A 21,089-nucleotide genomic window follows, 5' to 3' on the forward strand; every position below is an offset into this window, starting at 1 on the left:
AGAGAGAGAGAGAGAGAGAGAGAGAGAGAGAGAGAGAGAGAGAGAGAAGGGGTAACAGCTTCTGTTTTTAAGGTGCTCATAGGGAAGGCAACATTCAAACGTTTGTATGTACATATATGCAAGATAAAATGGAGATAATCTCAGAGAGAAGATAATAGGGGATTTGGAAAGGCTCTTGTAGAAATTATGATTTTAGCTGAGACTTGAAAGAAGCTAGAGAAACTGGGAGGCAGGATGAACAGGAAAGAGTGAAAATGCATTGGAGCCAGTACAAGGAACAGCAATGAGGACAGTGTCACTGGATCACAGAATAAGTGAAGGGGAGAATAAGGTGTAAGTAGACTGCAAAGATAGAAAGGGGCTAACATATGAAAGACATTAAAAACTAAATACACTGGAAGAAGATCACTTTGATAGCTGAGTGAAGGGTGAACTGGAGTAGAGAGAGACAAGGCAGGGAGACCAATCAGAATCCTCTTGCAGTAGTTCAGGCGTGCAGTGATGAGGACTTGTAGCAGAGTGATGGCAGTATCAGAAAAGAGAAGGGGGCCATATATGAAAGACAGTAGGAATCAACAGAACTTGGCAACCGAATGGGTATGGAAGGGTGAGAAAGTGAGGAGTCAAGGACGTCTCAGCAACTGGTAGGATAGTGGTGTCCTTGACAGTAAGTCGGAAATTATGAAGAGAGTAGGATTTGGAAGAGAAAGACAATGAGTTGTTTTGGTCATGCTGCATTTAACATGTCTACTGGACATCAGTTTAAAATCTCTAATAGGGAACTGGAGATGTGAGTCTAGAATTTAGGAGAGAGTTTAGGGCAAGATCTGCTAATGTGACAACTCTTTTCAGTCCAGTCATTCAGCCAATTCTAAATGCATTTGACTGTTATTGCCTAGTTCATATCTTGTCTAAATTCTCTATGTGTTATTCTGTTAATCTAGGTATTTTATATTTTAAAAAAATATTCACTAGTTTCATTTAAATTTCCAGTTTTGTTGACATATAATTGATAAAATAGTTTGTAACAATTTTCTCTGTTTTCTCTTCATTTTTTCCCCTGAGGCCCTACTCTCCTAAAAGATGATTCTGTTTTCTAGACCAGGGCTTCTTAAACTTTTCCCACTCACAACACCTTTTCCATTTGTTGGCATTGCATGGCCAGAGGGCATGCTTTGTGTTCCTGAACCAAGGCTGTAGTGAAGTTGTGCCATGTAACACAGGCCAGCAATACCAGAAACACTTCAGATTCATTATGTGTTTGATTTTGAATTAATTTTTGGTCGTGTGTTTAGAAACCTTTTACTGTTGCCAAATGGGGTTGCTACTCATAGTTTAAGAAGCTCTGTACCTAGACCATCATGTAAGAGGAGCCACAGCTTCCTCTTACTCTCATTCCTAACTAAGCTCACTCAATGAATTTCTCTACTTTCCTGTTAGCCACCTTGCCTGCATTCCAGTTTTGTTCCACACATCTTCCTCTCCACTTTCCATCTCCGCTTTATGTGTAGTCTTCCCCCATTAGAATGTAAGCTGGAGTGTAGGAATTGTCTGCATTCTCAGAATTTAGCACAATGCCTAGTACATAGTAAGTGCTTACTAAATGCTCAATCAATCAATCTATCTATCCTATTGTGAATTCTTTTTCATTTTTTATTTTAGTAATTTGGTTTTCCTCTCTTTTAAATCAAATGAGTTAATGGTTTGTCTTTTATTAGTCCTAAGAAAACAACTCCTAGCTTTATTTAACTCAATAGGTTTTGTTTTTTCTCTCAATTTTATCTAGAGCCTCAATGACAGAACATTAGGTTACTGTTCAGTTAGTGAATAAGCATTTATTCAGTGCCTGTTATGTGCCAGGCACTATGCTAAGCGTTAGGGTTACCAAAAAAAAAAAAAAAAGGCAGAAACAATCCCTGCTCTCAAGGAGTTCACTGGTTAATGAAGGAGACATCATGCAAACAATTGTGTACCAACAAGATATACAAGGTAAAATGGGATAGTCTCAGAAGGAAGGCTCTGAGATTAAGGAGGACTTGGAAAGGCTTCTTATAGAAGATGGGATTTTGGCTGAGACTTGAAAGAAGCTAAGAGGTAGAGATGAGGAGGGAGAGACTGTTCCAGGCACAGGGGACAGCTGATGAAAAATGTGCAGAGTAGGGAGACAGTGTTGTATGTGAAGAACAGCAAAGTCAAAGGAACAAGGAAAGACAAACTCAGGACCTGGGAATAGTTTTCCTCTGATTTATATTATTTTAAGAGAAGAAAGAAAAGGTAGAGTAAAGGAAATACACTAGGAAAGAATGAAGAAATAGAGTGAGGCAATTAACAATTTCTCTTAACTCAGGTACATCAAGAGAAAACTACAAGCATGGAGGAGGCAGAGAGAGTGAACTGGAATCTCATGAACCTAACTTATCTGAACTAGGAAAAAGAAAGTTGAACACACACTCAGTACTGAAGTGGATTTGATCAAATGCTTTTTTTATAACTGTCATAAACACAAGGGAATCTTATAGACTGTACCTTTCAGCCAATTGTGAAATGATCAAGATATGATCCATTTTAGAATATCTCTTGTGAATGCTTACTTTTTCCATACTAATATCCTTTGGGGAATGTTCTGTAATTGGGATTAGATGATTATTTGAATAAAAATTTTATATAGATGGAAAAATAAGCATATTGGTCTATGTATATATGTCACGTATATTTGATCTTTTTGTTGTTAATAAGGTCTGAATTTTTAAAAAAATTATTGTTACATATTTACATTTACATATACATATATGCCATTATATATAATTGACCTCAAAGCTTTGGATTTAGTCTTTGATATTTATGTTGAATTTGAGATTTTCTTCAAGTCTGTGACCTGTGGAGAGTTGCAGAGAGAGCCAGACTCATCAAGTAGTGGCTTCAGGTTCAGATGAAGTGACATAACTCATTATGTGTATATGTTGTGGGTAAGAATACTGGTCATGCATTACTGTCCTCATGCACCCACAAAGCCAGTCACTATATGTAGTCACACACACACACACACAGAGTTTGATCACTGACCAAACAGAGGACCTATGATGAAGCATCTTTCGATAGAGAAGTGATGGAGAAACATTTTTTGACATGGTGATGGTGTGGATTTGTTTTGCTCGACTACTTATTTGTTACAAGGTTGTTTTTTTTTCATTCACTTGTTGATGGGGAAAAGGTTTAGAGGGAAAAAGGAGGTTTAGCCATAGTGATGTCCAAAAAAAAGGGCTATTCTCCCATTTTAAAAAATACATAGAAAGGAACAGAAGTAAATAAAATAATTGGGACAGTTTTGAAAGTAATTTGAAACTTTAACTTTTTTTTTAAAGCAAGTAGTATGAAATGGAGATTCATGGTTTCACATATAATCTTTTTGTGTTCTATTGTATATATGGCAATGCTCATTTATTGTGTGTGTTAGTTCAGAATTTAAAAAAAAATTAAAAATAAAATGATTAAATAAACCTCAGTAGGAGTCTTTTGGATTTCAACATTACATATTTATCTTTAAGGATCTCCAAATTTTTTTTTCTATTACTAGGCATGAGTTTAATTTTATTAAACTGGAGTGTTTTAAATGTTAAGAAATCATAGAAAACCCAAAAGAAACTAAGAACTCCTTGGGCATTCCCTGCAAATCAATCAGAAACATGTGAAGAGAAGTGAGTCAAAGAATCAAACTTTTCACTTGCCTTGTACATCTGTGGTTTAGGACCCAACCAAAGCATTGAGATAGTAAGATAAATTCTTAGTTGGGCCCTCATGGCTACATTACTTCTCTCTAATTAATTTTCTACCACATTCCCCATGGGAAATGTTTCAAATCTTTTCTCTTCAAGCCTCCCACACTACCCCTTTCTCTATCCTCTCAGCAAAAGACTTCACTCCATCATTTACTTAGAAAAGGGACCATTTGCCATGAGTTCTCTCTTATTCATTCATTCATTCATCCATTCATCCATCTGTCCATAAATCCATTTGTTTGTTTAATTTATTTAATTAAGTGTATTAGCTACATTTCAAAACCCCTTGACATCACCCCTTACTCTTTCCTCATTAATCCAGGTTCTAGTGAATAAGTGAGGGGAAGCTAGATGATGCAGGGGATAGAGCACTAGAACAGGAGTCAGGAAGATTTGAGTTCAGATCTGGCCTCAGACACTTACTAGCTCTTTGATCCTGGGCAAGTCACTATTTGCCTCAGTTCCTCATATGTAAAATGGGGACACACTAGGGAAGAAAATGGCAAACCACTCATATCTTTGCCAAGAAAATGTAGAATTGGACACGACTAAATAACTTAACAACAACAAAAGTGAATAGGTAGCCCTTCTACTCATCAATGCCAAGCTTCTATATGTACTTGCTCCCATTCCTTGTGTTCCTCCAGAAGATCGTCCTTGTAATTGCCTTATTTCTCTCTCTCACATTCACTCTCTCCCCATGCTACATACGGATATGCCTTGGTCTCCCTGTCCTTAAAAACCTTCACTTGACCCTACCATATCCTTAAGGTATCTTCCTATATCTTTCCTTTCTTTTACAGTTAAAGCCTTGGAAAAAAAACCAAACTATCTATTCTTGTCTCCATTTCCTTTCCTGTCACCTCTCAGTCCTTTGCAATCTGGTTTCTAACCTCATTCTTAACTGAAATTCCTCTCTCCAAATTTATCAGTGATCTCTTGATTGCTAAATATGATGTTTTCTAAGTTTTCATCCTTCTTGACCTCCACAGCATTTGATACTGTTGATCTCCCTCTCTTCCTGGATACTTTTTTTTGGGGGTGGGGTGGTTTGTGACACTATTCTCTTCTTCATGTCTGACTGCTCCTTCTCAGTTTCTTCTGATGATCTCGGATCATCATCCTTAGCCTGTCCTCTGTTTATTGTACCCTAAAGAATCTGTCCTTGGCTCTCTTCTCTCTACTCTCTCTTGTTGACCTTATAAGCTCACAAGTCTAATTAGTATAGCTGTGTAGATAACTTCATTATATATATATAGTGCCATGGTCACTCCTGAGCTCTAATGCTGCAATACCAGTTCTTAATTGTCAGTAAATTGTGCTCTTTAAATGCTACACTTTTTTGCACATTCCCTTGTAGTAACATCCATTCTTAAAGACCTCAGAATTAAAAATACAACAAAAAGAGAATAATGAAACACATGTATATGACACAAAATACAGCACTCAACTAATTGAGAAAAGAGGGGAAACCAGCTCAGTTCAGTTTCATCTGGTTAGGAGTTCTAAGTCAGTCTAGTGTGAATAGAAACACATACATCACTGCTTTGACAAAATGAAAGCATACTGAAATTATTGCTTGTCCCAAGCAATTCATATAGTTGCTAGAAAATATTCTAGAAAACTTACCCAGGTCTGTCCACAAGCAAGGATTGAGACTTCCACTTGTGCAGTGATAGATTAAAGTGGATTTTGGTCTGAAAAATAAGAGGAAAATTAGATAAGTACAGCATTGTAGAGGAGGAAATAAAATTATGTCTCGGGGAAAGTGGTTGTTTAACGATAGGCAATGATTTTCAGTGGCTTAGGGTTTCCTAAACAAGCCAGGACCATTGTCTTATTTTAGGGTTTAATTTTGCTAATTCACTTAGCAAAATGAAGCTGAGGTGGTAGAGGAAGGAATGTTTGCGGGTCAAACAGATGGGCAATATTTGTTCATGTCAGGTTTATGGCAATGCAAGACATACTACGGAGATGAAAACTCTTCCATAGGCTACAGGAAACTCTTGGATATCTTTGCAGAGTAAACAATTAGGCAGTTTTTTCCTGAATGTAACTAAGGTATGCTGTATCGGAAAACATCTAAACATTTGATTTTCCATATGGTAAATGACATTTTACTTACTACCATAAAATTACCAAAAGAAAAAAAATTGAGGCTATTTGCCATAAACTCTCTTTATCCATTTTCCTTATATTCTATCACTCAGATGTTTTATGCCATTTTCTTCTCCTTCAACCTTGTCTCACATGATGAAGTGGCCTTACTCCTTAATGAAGCTAAGCCTTCTATTTATTCAAGTGATCCCATTTCATCCTGTCAACTCCAAAAGATTGCCCCCTCTGCCATCCCTACTTTCCCTTATTTTCAATCTCTTCCTACTGGCTCATTTTCTACATGCCCATGGCTCCCCTATCCTGAAAAAACTCTCACTTGATCCTTCCATCCCAGCTAACTATCATCCTAACTATCTCTTCTGCTCTTTGTAGCTAAATTGGAATAGGCTGTCTATAATAGGTGCTTCTGCTTTCCTTCTTCTCACTTTCTTCTTAACCCATTACAGTTTGTCTTCTGACATCATTCTACTGAAATTGCTTTCTCCAAAGTTACTAATAATCTCTGAGTTGCCAAATTTCATGACTTTTTTTCAAACCTCATACTCCTCGACCCCTCTGCAGCCTTTGCCAGTTGACTCTGTTCTTGATATTGTCTTCTTTCTAGTATTTTGGGACAGCTCTCTCCCTGATTCTCCTCCCGCCTACCTGACTACTCTTTCTCCTTAGCTGGATTCTCTTCCAGATTACACTCTAACCATGGGTATCTCTCAGGGTTTTTTTCTTGTGCCCTCTTTTCTTCTTCTATACCACTTCATTTGGTAATCTCATCAGCTCCCATGGATTTAACTACCATTTCTATGCTGATGATTCTCAAATTGACCTACCCTGCCCCAAACTTTGTTTGACCTTCAGTATCACATCTCTACTTGTCATTCAGACATCTCTAACTGAATTCAGTATGCCCAAAAAAAGAACCTATTATCTTTCTCCCTAAACCCTAGCCTGCTTATTAGGCAACATCATTCTCCCAGTCCCTCAGGCTCACAGCCTAGGAGTCATTCTAGATTCTTGACCATCTCTTACTACCCCCTTTTCCAAGTTACTGCTAGTCAGTTTCTCAGTTTGATATGTCTCAAATATGTCCCCTTCCCTCCTCTGACTCTGCCACCACTCTAGTGCAGGCCCTTATCACTTTATACTTGGATTATTGCAGTAGCCTGCTGGTGGTCACTGCCTGAGTCTCTCCCCACCCCAATTCATCCTCTATTCAGCCACTAAAGTGTTTTTGTAGGTCTGATCACATCAATCTACTCCCCCCTCCCCTCACATTTCCTTTCCACCCCAGTAAACTCCAGTGACTTCCTATTGCCTCCAGAAGCAAATATAAAATGCTCTATTTGGCATTCAAAGCCCTTCACTACCTAGCTTCCTCTTTCCTTTCCATTCTTCTTATACCTTGTTCCCCAACATTTATTCTTCTGACCAGTGACACTGATCACCTGGCTGTTTCAAGAACAAGACATTCCACCTCTCCTCTCCAGGCATTTTTTTTCTGGCTGTCCCCCATGCCTGGAATACTCGCCCTTCTCCACTCTGACTATTGACCTCTCTGGTTTGCTTGAAGTCCCAACTAAAATCCCACCTTCTAGAGCTTCCCCAACCCATCTTAATTCAAGTGCTTTCCTTCTGTTAATGATTTCCCAATTTATCCTATACATAACTTGCTTTGTATATATTTGTTTGTATCTTGTCTCCCCTCTTAGATTGTGATCTCCTAAAAGGTGGGAACTGTTTTTTGCCTCCCCAGTGCTTAGCACAGTACCTGGCACAAAGTAGGTACTTAAGGTTGATTGATTGGCTCATAGAGCCAAATAGACAAATAATAAGCAAATAAATTCTAGTAACATAGTTCCACATACATGCTACTAAGAATTTTTTTTTGTTTTTGCTTTTTGGTGAGGCAGTCGGGGTTAAGTGACTTGCCTAGGGTCACACTGCTAGTAAGTGTCAAGTGTCTGAGGCCAGATTTGAACTCAGATCCTCCTGACTCCAATACTAAGAACTTTTAACATTGTTCTAGTGCCAAGCTAATTTTTGAAGTGCTCCATTCTGCCCTCACATCTTAACTTCCCTTTAAGAAGGAAAGATCCTTTTGGGAATCATAGTGGTATAGCAAGTGCATTGGGTTTAGAGTCATATGGTTTGCTTTTTTTAGCCTCTGCATCTGTGGTCAATAGCTGTGTGGCCTTATTCAAATCACTTAACCTCTCTCTGAGCCTTAGTTTCCTCATCTTTAGAAGGGGAATATTATTAATTAAATTAAGCAAATAAGGTAATAATTAATTGGATTATAATTAAAATATTAATTTATAATACATATTAATAATTAATATAATGGGGATAATAGTACCTACCTTATAGGAGAAAAAAGCACTTTGTAAAAATACAAAACATTATATAAATATGAGAAGTTTATATCATATATAGAAATACTAATTTTTGTGGGCTTACCTATTTTTCTGAAGCTATCTAATGTCACTAACCAAGCTCTCTGATTATTGTATACCTGACAAAAGTAAAACAGTAACCGGCGGTAACCACAGGATTTGTTGGAAAGCTTAAATATTTCATGACCATGTGAGTAAAGCCTTTCTTAGGCACCCTCGTGCATATAGTATTGTACTCCTTCAAAAAAGAGAGGCTTAATAGACACCATTTCTCAGACTTGAGATCTTCCATTAGAAAAATCTCCTTTGTTTTAAAACGCACCCAGCACACTAATCTTCCTTGTCACCAGCATTACCAGAAGCACATCCATACCTGTGAACTGCAGTGTGCCACCCTACTGCCAGGGTGAGGTTAATGACTAGATCCACTGGGACCACATCTGCCACAGCTGTTGGAGTGGCCTTTATGGCCCGTAGAAACCCTTTCCCAGCCTGCACAATGGACATGAACATAATTAATATCAGATTTTCAGTCAGTGTTATAGCTCAAATAGCTATCCATTCAATTTTTAAAGTCTCACTTGAATATTCTTTGGTACTCTTGGGCACTGACTTCCCTTTGCCCATCAGATCAAATCTAAACTCATCCAGTATAGAATGGTTGACAGATTGCTGGGCTTTGAGTCAGGAAAAGCCTGGGTTCAAAGCCTACCCTTGACATTTACTAGCTCTATTATGGGCAATATCAATTAAGCTGTTTCCTCATCTATAAAATGGGGACAATAACATCCACTGTTGAGAGGCAATGTGGTGTCAAGAAGACCTGGGTTCAAATCCTATTTCTGATGGACACTGGCTATATGACCCCAGAGGAAGTCATTTAGCTTCTCATTGCCTTAGGTTAGCTCTCTAATACTGTAATTTGCAGAGCAGATACAAATCTGCATTGATCCTCTATCAATTTTTTTCTCACTGTATTTTCTCACCGTAAATTCCATAAGCTAGTAAAATCAGAGGTCAGGTTTAAAAAACAACAACAAAATAACACACCAATAGTATTGACTTTGCTTTGTTTTTGTGAGGCTGAAATGAAATGATGTATTTCAAGTGCTTCTCAAACTTTAAGGTGCTACAGAAGTGCAAAGTATTATTATCTTAGATTTCAAGACCTTCTCTAATCTAGCACCTATCCAACCCTGTATTCTACCACCGCCTAATATGAACTCTCTTCTAAAAGTGCTAAGCATTCATGTAGTTCTCCTTACCCGAAATGCCTTCCCCCACATCTGAATTTCTCTAAATTCTATCCATTTTTCAATCTATCTCAAGGTTCATCTTGTTCATAAAGTTAATAGCTTTTAGGCTACATTGGTCTGTCTTTTTCTCACAGCTCTTATTGTCAAATTTGTGTGTGCTAGGGATGTCTCAAACTTAGCATATCCAAAACTGAACTCATTATTCCCCTCCCCCCAAATTTCTTCCTCTTCCAATCTTGGTTATTTCTGTCAAAGACACCACAATTTTTCCAGTCTACAAAATTTTTAACCTTAATATTATCCTTGACTCCTATTTCTCTCCCAACCCAATCAGTTGCTGAACCTTACTGTTTCCACCTTTATTATATCTCTGGCATCTGGCCCATTTTCTCTATGTACACAGCCACCACCTCATCACCTCTTGCTTGTATTACTGCAGCCTCCTGTTTGGTCTCCCATTCTGGTCCATTCTACACAGTGCTGCCAAACTGATTTTCCTTAAGTGCAGCTCTGACCATGTTACTTCTGTACTCAATTAATTCTAGTGGCTCTCTTTATATTTATAAACTTGAATGTTTATCTTTTAAAGCCCTTCATACCTGACTCCAAACTCTTTTCAGCTTTATTGTACTCCTCTCACATTCTGTGAGACCAGCCAAACTGGTCTTCTCTCTGTTTCTCAGACATGATATTCCTACTATCTCTGTGCTTTTGCACTGGCTGTCCCATGTGCCTGGGAGACACCTCCTTATCTCTGCCTTAGAATTCCATTCTTTCTTCAAGTTATAAGAAACTCAAGTTTCTACCTAAAGTCTTTCCTGATCTCCTCAGCTGCTAGTTTCTTCCTTCACTAAATGCCTTGTATTTAATTAAATTATTTGTATTTATTTTCTTTATGCTTATTTTGGATATGCTTACATATGTCTTTGTTGTCATCTCTATTATAGTATAAAGTCCTTGCAAGTAAAAAATATTTCACTGATTCCTAATATATTGCCCATAACACACTGGTGTTTAATAAATGCTTATTGATTAATTATATTTTATCTTATATTATTTCATGACCCATTTCTCCTCAGAAAGATTTTAAGTTCTTTGAAGGTAGGGACCATGTAATGGCTTTTGTATTCACACTGTGACTAGTACAGTGTTGATTACTTCACATGTGGTATAGTAGAAGAGAGTTGGAACACCAGGGTTCAGTCCTGGCTCAGATACTTATTCACTTCTTAGTCTTTTTTTCAGTTGTGTCTAACTCTCTGTGACTCCATTTGGGGTTTTCTTGGTAAAGATACTGGAGTGGTTTGCCATTTCCTCCTCCAGCCCATTTTACAGATGAGGGATTGAAGCAAACAATCTGAGGCTGGATTTGAACTCATGAAGATGAGTCTGCCTGACTCCAGGCCCAGTGCTCTAGCCTCTGTACCACCTAGCTGCCCACTTATTTAACACTAGCTACATGATAATTCACAAGCAATAACCACTATGAGCTTCAGTTTTCTCTTCTGTAAAATGGAATTATTAATAATTATACTATTTCACAAGGTTGTTGAGGAAAGCCTTTATAAAATTTAGAGTGTTAGACAAATATGAGTTATTTTCATTATTGTAGTAGGTACTCGTAAATGCTTGTTAAACTTGAACTTTAAAGTGAATTTAAATTTAAATTTAAACTGAAATGAATTGGAGCCTAAAAGACAGATATCGCTGCCTGATGACAGATACCACACTGGCCAAGGAGACCACTGAAAGTGTTTCTAGAAATGGTAGGGATGAAAAATATTCCTTTTCAGATCCCTGGTGATTTGTCCAGAAGGGAGCCTGGGTGATCCTGGAACTACATTTTCTTCATTTCTACTTTTGCCACTGGGTATTTGGAACTTTGTACTCAGCTGAATTTATTTAGTGAAAAGTTGTTGAATTTAACTTGACTTGAGAAAAACATCTTCTCTGACTGGAGAGAATCAATATCCAATTTTTCCTCTCCCTAAAATAAATTGTTTTCAAACAAAGAATGGTAAAAAAAAGGCAGTATTGCTTCTCCCTAAAATAGTTTTAAAACAAAGAATGGTAAAAAATAGACAAAAGTGTGAAATAATAGGATTAACATTAGTATTTCTGGCAATCCTGTATCCTTCTGGGTGAAAATAATTGCTCTTTGGAAAGTCCAAAACCAGAAATGAGCACAAAAATATTAAGATCTGAATCTGAAAACATACCACTTCAGAGGCTACTGGGTTTGGTTGTGGTAACTTTTTACTCACAACAATCCTAGGCGCTGAGCCAAAGTACAATAAAATCATAGCATGTTAGAGGTGGGAGGCCATCAAGTACAGCTCCCTTATTGTAGAGATGAGGAAATTGAGATGCAGAGATGTCAAGTAACTGCTGAAGTCATAATTACTAGGAGTTGAATTAGAGCCCAGGTCTCTTAATTTTTAGTTCTATTTTGTCAGCCATACTATCCTGTGTCAATAATAATCTTAAAAAAATGTAACATTTCAAGCAAAAATATGGATATACATTGTCAGACATTTTCTTAGTTAATTATTGTCTAAAATACATCACAATCCCTATTTCCCATTTGCAAAGTCGGGGTAATGTGTTCCAACTGATGTTAGTGAGATAATATGTGTATCTATATTATGTAAATAATATGTATATGTAAACACACATGTATTTATATATATGTATTATACATATGTATTTGTATATACACTGCATATGTATATATTGTGTACTGTATATACATTACATATTATGTGTATATACATATATATTTTACTAACATCAGTTGGAACACATTTATATATATGTATATGTATATAAATATAAATAAAATATGTGTGTATACATAGACCCTGCTTTCATAATATTTATTTATATATCCTATAGGATATATAATTCTCTCTAAATAAAGATATACTAAATATAGGATATATACATATACATATATACACACACCTACATATATATGTACTACTACTATTACTCCTGCTTAAATCCTAGAGAAACAAATTATTGTTTCACTATTATACATACCGCAATCATGAGTCCACTTGGTCCGTTTAAGTTATCCACCCAACCCTGAAAAAGAAAGCTCTGCATTTTACACAGAACACGATCTGTGAGATTTTTGTTTTTCTGAAAACGTAAGCAACTTCAAGGCATACGCTAGCTTTATCAGTTCCTACCAAGCCAGGGAGTTTAAAAATTCTATAGAACTGAATCTCAAAGGATGTAGTTTTAATATAGACACTTGGGGGCAGTAGAGAGAAAATTTGTCTTAAGCTGTATAGAAGCATTTTATGAGGGTTTAGTACTAAAGCCTTTTTTAGTCAAAATTATCCTTTATAATCCATTAAATTGCCCATAAAATAGAGTATTGTATTTTTAAACAACTGTAGCTAGAAAAGAAGTAGGTAGATTTAAAGGAGTGCTCTGCATCATAGCTGAGGGATCTAGGATGATTATTATGGAAACAATTGTTTGCAAATTTTATTTATATCCAGCTAAGCTATTGGTGAGGAGAAAGGGCTAAACTAGGAATTCTAGTCAAAAGGAAGAAAACAAAAACAGGTAAGTACTTGGTTGGCAGGAAAATTTATGATTGGGGGAATATACTATCAAAGGGCATTCACACGTAAGTATTATCATACTATAAAGTGAATACCCCATAACATAAAGGTTTCTTTTTTCTGCTTTATTATGAAGCAAGAGAGGACACAAGGAAGTCAAAGAGATATCAAGGAACTTTAGCTGACCAGGAAAGCCTGGAAGGCCACTTAAGACTTTATCTCTTGTTACCTTTATCAGCCTAAGCTAAATGAAAACAAAACAAAACAAAACAGAAAACTATAGACACTGTGAATGGGAGAATCTAGTCATACTTGATTCTGCAAGATGCCTGCCCTATGGAAGATGTGCAGGAACCAAGACCAACTCAAGGAGCAGCAGACATATTTCTCATCTGCTCACTTAAGGGCCCACACTTATTGAGGGGAATGTCAGGGCACACTTTTTCTCCTCTTTTTTTTTTCTTTCAGACCATATAGTTAAATTCACCTAAGTTAAATGCCATATGATGTGACTCCATTGTTCTTAGTCCTTAAGACAATAGAAGATTTTAAGTCACTTGCTCTTTTATGCATGTCCTACACACAAACACATACACATATTTTAAGGTGTATTTTCCCACATTTCAAAGCAAAACTCACACCTGTACGTCATGGAAACTTTCTTTTAAAACTCAAGGGAAGTACATATACTACACCCCTTTTATTTAAACTATTGCTTCTATATTGAGATGCCCCACACTGTAATATTGGAGTGAAGCTAAAAGTCATAAGCTGATTATTAAAATTACTATATTCTTGAAACTGGGCCAGTTCTAGCTAGTGACCTTGGAGTCACTAAGGACTGCTTCAACTTAGCACTGCATTCCTGTGAGCAGTGGTTCTGTGGAGTCCGTGAAATATATATGTATATACCTATATATTTCTGAGACAGAAAATTTAGCTAGTGGGAAGAATAATGAACCAGGACATGGATAGAAGCCTGGATTCTTGTTGCAGCTTTCCTACTAACTAGCTATGTTGGCCTTAGACAAATCAACTAATCTTTTTCTTTGTCTTAGTTTCTTGAGATGTGAAACTTCATAGGTTGTAGAGACCATAGAATTAGAACATAGGAGCATATCTTGAAAGATATAGAGTACTATGCCAGGTATCAGTATTCCCAATCTAATGCACAAACTAGTGCTGTGTCTTCTTTTTTTCACTCATAGCACCTCTTTATTCTCTAGAATTTGAGGTTGGTGACACAGGAAATTCCCAGTACCATCCTGAACAACCTGAATCCAAGAACTCCTTGAGATGGGGAAAGAACAATATGGGGAGTTCATTTAAACTCACCCCAACTAAGGCCATTGTCAGTATTGGAAGTGCCCTTCCCAGGGAATCCCCAGGCAAGAATTCCTTAAATCCATCCATTAGGATTTTTCCTGAACTGGATCAGTGTTCAGAACATCACAAGTCCATCTCATTAAGTTCCTTAGGATATCTCTTAGACCCTGAGCAGGAAAGAAGGCTGCCAAAGTAAAATGAATCTGGAAGCATCAGGAAGCAAAAGTAAGAAGCCAAAGGATTGGGTAGGCTTACTGGAAAAGGCTCCTGCCAGCTAGCTCCAACGATGGATGGTCTTATGATAGCAACATTTAAGTTCCCTTGTTCTTGATACACCACCATCTCTCCCAAGGCCTTGGTATATGTATAAGTGTTGGGTCGATTCTCGATCAATTTGGGTGTGATTTCTTCAATGATTGAATCATCTAACCACCTGGAGGGCAGGGAAAGTAAAAAAGATCTATTGGTATCTATTAAACACATTAAGAAGAAAATAGTAGGCACATACAGGAAATCATCAGAGGCAGGATTGCTAGCATTTATATAGTGCCTTAAGGTTTATGAAGCACTTTTATAGATATTATCTCATTTTGTCCTCATGACAGCCATAAGAAGTAGGTACTATTATTATCTCCATTTTATAGATGAGGAAACAGAGGTTAAGTGACTTGCCTAGGTTCACACTGTTGTTCATCCTTAATTTCAAAGAGGACTAATGATACAGAGGGGTGATGTCTTGACTTTCATGTCAATTGGATTTAAGTGGGGCAGAGTTGCACAAAATTGTCAGCCTCACTTTCTCTTCCAGAGTCATCAAAGTCGAGTGGCAAGACAAAAGTCAAGACAACCAGTGATGGCCTGGAATGCACTGGATGAGCTTGGATATCTTTGATGTCTGACCAAGGTATAAACACTCTGCAGTGCCTGCTTCAGTTGCCTTCATGGCCATTGGAACAAATTGTTCTCATTCACCTGTTCCACCAGGGGAAGTTTTCACATGCTTGGGGTAGACATTTCCCTAACTCACTGATGGGTTTGAGTGAAGCCTGTTGGTTACCTTCAACCTGGTTTAGCTCATTTGCTAAGACAGTTTTACTGGGGTATGGCTATTGTGCATGCTACAGCTTCTTGGAACCACAAGTGACAGGTAGACACCAAAAAGTGGATGAGTAGCCCTGAAAAGTGCTCAGCAAAACTTCATATAGCTCATAAATGTCTGAGGCTGGATTTGAATTTAGGTCTTCCTGACTTCTGATCCAGTGCTCTATCTTTTGTATCACCTCTCTGAGTTCTGGGATTCAGAGCTTTGCTATACCAGTTTTGCGTAATGGAGAATAGTGTTATTAATGTTTTTGGTGATGCCTTTCTTTTTATTATTGCTCCTACCTAGTAAATTCTCCCAGGTCTTGTTCTTTCTGGAAGCTGGCTGAGATAAATCCAGGCAATATCTCTTTTTTCCCTTTCTAACTCTCCATAGTTTTTATTGCCCATAACATAACAATAATAATAGCTATCAAAATAATAGTACATTGCAAAGTACTTTACATGTATTAATTCACTTGAGCCTCACAATAACTATGTGGTAGTTGCTATTATTTTCCCGCACTCAACAGACAGGAAATTGAAGCACATAGAAGTCAAATGACTTGCCCAGGGTTACACAATTAGTGTCGGCGGTCTAGATTTGAACTCGTCTTTCTGATTCCGAAGTGGTCCGCTATATCCACTCAGCCTCCTAGCTGCCTCACACATCTATTTTGATTGAGAGCATTCAGTTAAACAGATTATTATACATTGTCTTAAGATAACAGAATAAGAGATTTAGAACTAGAAGTTTTCAGAAGTCTAATTTTACTCTTTACTCTTCATTTTACTGAACCCTAGAGGGAACAAATATAGTGCAATAGAAATGTGCCTGCATTTTAAAAAAAAAAGACATCTGTCATTTAAAAGTTTGCATTGTTTTGCATATATTATCTTATTTGAGCTTTGTAATATATTGGTACTGTAGGTATTCCAGGTAATCTTTAATAGATGAGGAAACTGAAGCTAAGTGACTTATCCATGCATACATAACTAGTAAATATCAGAAGCTGGATTTGAATTTAGGTGTTTGTAATTCCAATGTCAGCATTCCTCTGCCAACTCTATCATGCTGACCTCCCAGAGGACCCCAGTTTGAGGTGTGTGATGTTGGGAAAGTCACCTTCTCTGGGCTACCAAATTCCTAAAACACTGGTTGGACCATGACTCTCCCATGATCCAAGAGATTCAGTGGCTTTATATTGCCTTTAGGATCAAATAAAAACTCCTCACTTTGGCATTTAAATCTGGTTCCAACATATCTTTCCAGACTAATTTCACATTATCCTCCCCTCATGCAGTCTGTATTCTAGTGAACCGACCTACTTGATATTTTATAGATTTGAGATTCCATATCTTACCTCCATGCCTTGCACTGGTTGTCTCTTTTGCTTGGAATACCTTTGCTCCTCAGCCCCTTCTCTTGTGATTACTAGTTCCCTTTAAGACTCAGTTTATGTCTCCTCCTAAATAAGGCCTTTCCTTTTCCCGCCAGTTGTTAGGCTCTTCCTTCTTGCCTTTCCAGTCTTCTTGAAACTTATTCCCCTCTACCTACTTTGCTATCCAGTGACATTGGGCTTCTTGCCATTCTTCGAATAAGACTCTATCTCTTGACCATGCATTTTCACTGACTGTCCTCTATGCTGAAACACTCTCTTTCTCCTCATCTCTACCTCTTGGCTTCCTTAAAATCTCAGCTGAAGTCCCATCTTCTGTGTAAGAAGCCTTTTTCAGTCCTCCTTAATTTTCATGCCTTCCCTCTGAGAACAGCTATCTATATCTATATATTTATCCTGTATGTATCTTGTTTGTACATATTTGTTTCATGTTGTCTCCTTCATTAGAATGTGAGTTCCACGAGAACAGGAACTGTCTTTTGTTTTTGTATACTCAGCACTTGGCACAGTGCCTGGCACATAGTAGACAATAAATGTTTATTGATAGACTCAGCTGATATAGTTATGGAGGACCCAGGATGCAATCACAGTGTTAAGGTAAAGTTAAACTGAATTATACACATATATACACAAATATATATGCATATATGTAATTATACATATATATATATAAAACATATATAATTATACACTTAGTCAAGAGAGCAGCAGTAGGATTGGCTGAGAAAGCAGACTGGCTATACCTATGCTGCTTTGAATAGCTAAGTCTTGAGGAGTTCAAAGCAGTCAAGGCTGGGAACATTGATGGAGCGATATTCTGTGGTGGTAGCGATGGAGTGGGGTGGGGGTGGTAAAAAGTATTTCTTTTTCCTCTTCTCTCCACCCCACATTGGTCATGACAATAATAGAGTGGGAGACACCAACCACATCCAGCAGTTCAAAAGACGTGTAGTCTAGGAAGTTGCCTGTGGAAGAGATTCCTATAAGAGGGGAGGAGGGAATTTCTTCTTCCTCTCCTTGGCCCTCCCTGACCCTAGCATCAGCCGTATCACTTTGAATCAGAGCTCCTTGACCATCAGAAAGACACTAGATGTATCAGGGAGCAGAGACACATTCCAGACAGACATTGATACAGAAAGTCACCAAAGGAAGGAAACAACTGCAAGGAGCTAGCTGTCAATATTTGGACTGGTGGGAAGGAGCTGAGATCTTAAGAGTCTAGCTCAGCAAACTATCCACCCAGCAGAGACACTGTATCCAAGAAGAACTGCAGAGAACCCTGAGAACAGGCAAATTCCAGGTCCTATGAGTTGTTGATGCCATACACATATCCTCCATGTGTGCTTCACCACCATTGTATTCCAAGTTTGAACCCTAATCTTTTCACGTATTTGAGGTGTTAGGTGGCACCATGGAGCAGCCATAGAAAAATATATGACTTGCATATATGTAAAGTACTCCCTCATTTAGTTTAGGGTCATATTGAAGAGAAAAGATTCAATAGTCACAGACATGAAACAGAACTATAGGATGCTAGAGTTGAAATGAGATTGCCTAAATTTCAATCATGACTAATATTTACTACATTTCATGCCCCTTAGTAAGTCACTAAGAGTCATAGAATTGTTGAACCCAACTCCCACTGGCAGTTTACAGACTGGATAGAAGGGCTACTTGGGTTCTAAGGGTAACCCTGTGGGTGGCTACTCCTACTACTATATCTCATGAACTCCTACTGCTATGTTTCTCATTCACAGTTAGCCTGTAGACATGACTGGTTCTCAGCAAAAGCATTTACACAAATGATATAGCAAGAGCAACTCTTACAAAACACAATCCCCATAAACTTGTGGTGGGCTAAGCCAATATAATAAAAGTGACAATTATACTTAAATTAATTAATTTACTCAGTGCCATACCAACCTACAGATTAATTTTATGATTTTTTTCTAGCTCTATAAAATAATTTTAGTAGGTTGAAGTATAATCAATTATCATATATTATCAACATGTTACAATTTTTTTCATCAATGATTTAGATAAAAGCACAGGTGGTCTTCTTTTAAATTTTGCCATTGACACAAAGCTGTGAGGAGTGTCTAACCATATATTGGAAAACAGAGACAGAATAAAAAAAGATTATAACAGGATAGCACAGACTTAATGAGATGATTTTGCCAATGTGGTCCTCTCTTTCCCCAGCAGCAGTTACCGTGGCTGTGAACACATGGTAATGAGACCATATGTTTGCCTAGGTGAGCCTGAAACTGGACTGCAAATCTTTAACTCTCTTCTAATTTGTATTTCCTTCCATGAGTACAGGAAACTGAATAGCGACCCTGAAATGTGTGTGTATGTATATGTGTGTGTATGTATATGTGATGTATGTATGTATGTATAATGTGTATGTATATGTATATGTATGTATGTATTTTGCCTTCTCTCATGAATTTATGAGGTCCAAAGTCATTGAATTAGGTGCTGGTTATCCTATAGTATTTCCTGTAAAACTATACCCCTCTTAGAAGAGATGAAGATCATCAGGAAAACAGACTATGGATAGCCTAAAGCTTTGGACCTTGAGTTGCTGCATAGATAGTATATAGATCAGAGGTGAATGTGAAATACAGTTATCCCTTCCACATTGTGACTTTCCTCATCACAATTATAATGTATCACAAGTTGGCATAAGAAATTAAAAGTAAATTTTTGGAAAGTTTTGCAGAAGCCACAGATGATATGCGAAGGCCAGCAGATGACAGAAAAAGTTTAGAAACTCAGAAATGCATTATATATAGTATTGTATAATATCAACCCAAATTTTACAATAAGGTACTGTAAACACCCCATAAAAGAAAAAGAAATTAAAGAGAGAGCCAAAAAATTTTATGTGGATTCTCCAGATTGTGGGGGCACCCCGTTCCCCTAACCCCCTGTGATGTTGAAGGGATAACTGTATGTGTTCAGTAGTTCCATGAGTTTCCTGATCTTATAGAGTTGTCTGGGGGCCTTGAGGACTTAAATGAGATGCTCAGGGGCGCACTTCCAGTATTACGTATGTATGTACTTATGTATGTATTATGTACACACATATGCATATGTATATATGTGTGTACACACATACATATTCTATTGTATGTGTATGTGTGTGTATATTTATATATCTATATCTATATACAGAGAGAGAGAAAGAGAGGTAATCTCCTACCCACTATAGGGTACATACCCTACAATTTTACTCCTTGAACTTCCAGACTACTACTGCTACTTTCAAATGGCAGAGTGCTCACTACAGCAAGGTAGCCTATTTCATTTATGGACAGCTCAAATGGGTAGAAAATTATTCATTGTACTGAGTTAAAACCTATCTCCTTATAGCTGCTGTTTGTTTTTAACACCATTTTGATAATCTGTTACTAGCATCAAGTCTGGTAACAACCATCATGAAGTAAAGCAGAGATATCACCTGACTGACAAAGGTCTCTATAGTCAAAGTTGTGGTTTTTTCATTAGCAATGTATGACTGTGAGAGCTGGATTATAAGGAAAGCTGAGTGCCACAGAATCAACACTTTTGAACTGTGGTATTGGAAAAGACATTTGAGAGTCTCTTGGACAGAAAAGAGATTAAATCAGTCAGTACTTAAAGAAATTAATTCAGGCTACTCACTGGAAGGTCAAATACTGAAGCTGAAGTTTAAATACTTTGGCCACATAATGAGAAGACAGGACTTAATTGGAAAGACCCTGATATTGGGAAACATTGAAAGCAAAAGGAAAAGGGGGTGGCAGAGTTTGAGATGGATAGATGGCTTCATGCAGACAACAAACATGAACTTGGACAGACTTCTAGAGATAGTGAAGGATAGAAAGGCCTGGTGTGCTATGGTCTATGGGGTCACAGAGTCATACATAACTGAATGACTGAACCACGACAAAAAGCAAGACATAACCTTAGAATTATACGTCAGAATTTAATTATCTTTGTAATGAAAGACAACAAATTCCCATACTTAAATTATAGGCTTATACTACATACTAAAATTATATTGGAGAACTCAACCAATAAACTATATTGAGACCAAATCATTATCATAGGCTGGAATGTTGGTTGCCCACAATTGCCTCGGCATAACTCTATTACATGAAACCTTAATAACAACCTCTTT

At 37.4% G+C, this 21,089-nt stretch overlaps 1 protein-coding gene across 9 annotated transcripts in view; it reads right to left on the minus strand.

The window, feature by feature from the left end:
* Positions 1 to 21,089, minus strand: part of FAR2 (fatty acyl-CoA reductase 2) — a 158,888-nt gene that overhangs the window by 19,553 nt on the left and 118,246 nt on the right. For all 9 annotated transcript variants that reach the window (XM_027844376.1, XM_027844377.1, XM_027844370.1 and 6 more), the window contains 4 exons: positions 14,697 to 14,874; positions 12,580 to 12,624; positions 8,655 to 8,773; positions 5,406 to 5,473 (listed from right to left, as the gene is read on the minus strand). In XM_027844376.1, the coding sequence (XP_027700177.1) occupies positions 5,406 to 5,473; positions 8,655 to 8,773; positions 12,580 to 12,624; positions 14,697 to 14,874 (410 nt within the window). The remainder of the gene's footprint in view (positions 1 to 5,405; positions 5,474 to 8,654; positions 8,774 to 12,579; positions 12,625 to 14,696; positions 14,875 to 21,089) is intronic.

This window comes from Vombatus ursinus, unplaced genomic scaffold, assembly GCF_900497805.2.
Source record: "Vombatus ursinus unplaced genomic scaffold, bare-nosed wombat genome assembly UNPS02014941.1, whole genome shotgun sequence".
Taxonomy (NCBI): Eukaryota; Metazoa; Chordata; class Mammalia; order Diprotodontia; family Vombatidae; genus Vombatus; species Vombatus ursinus.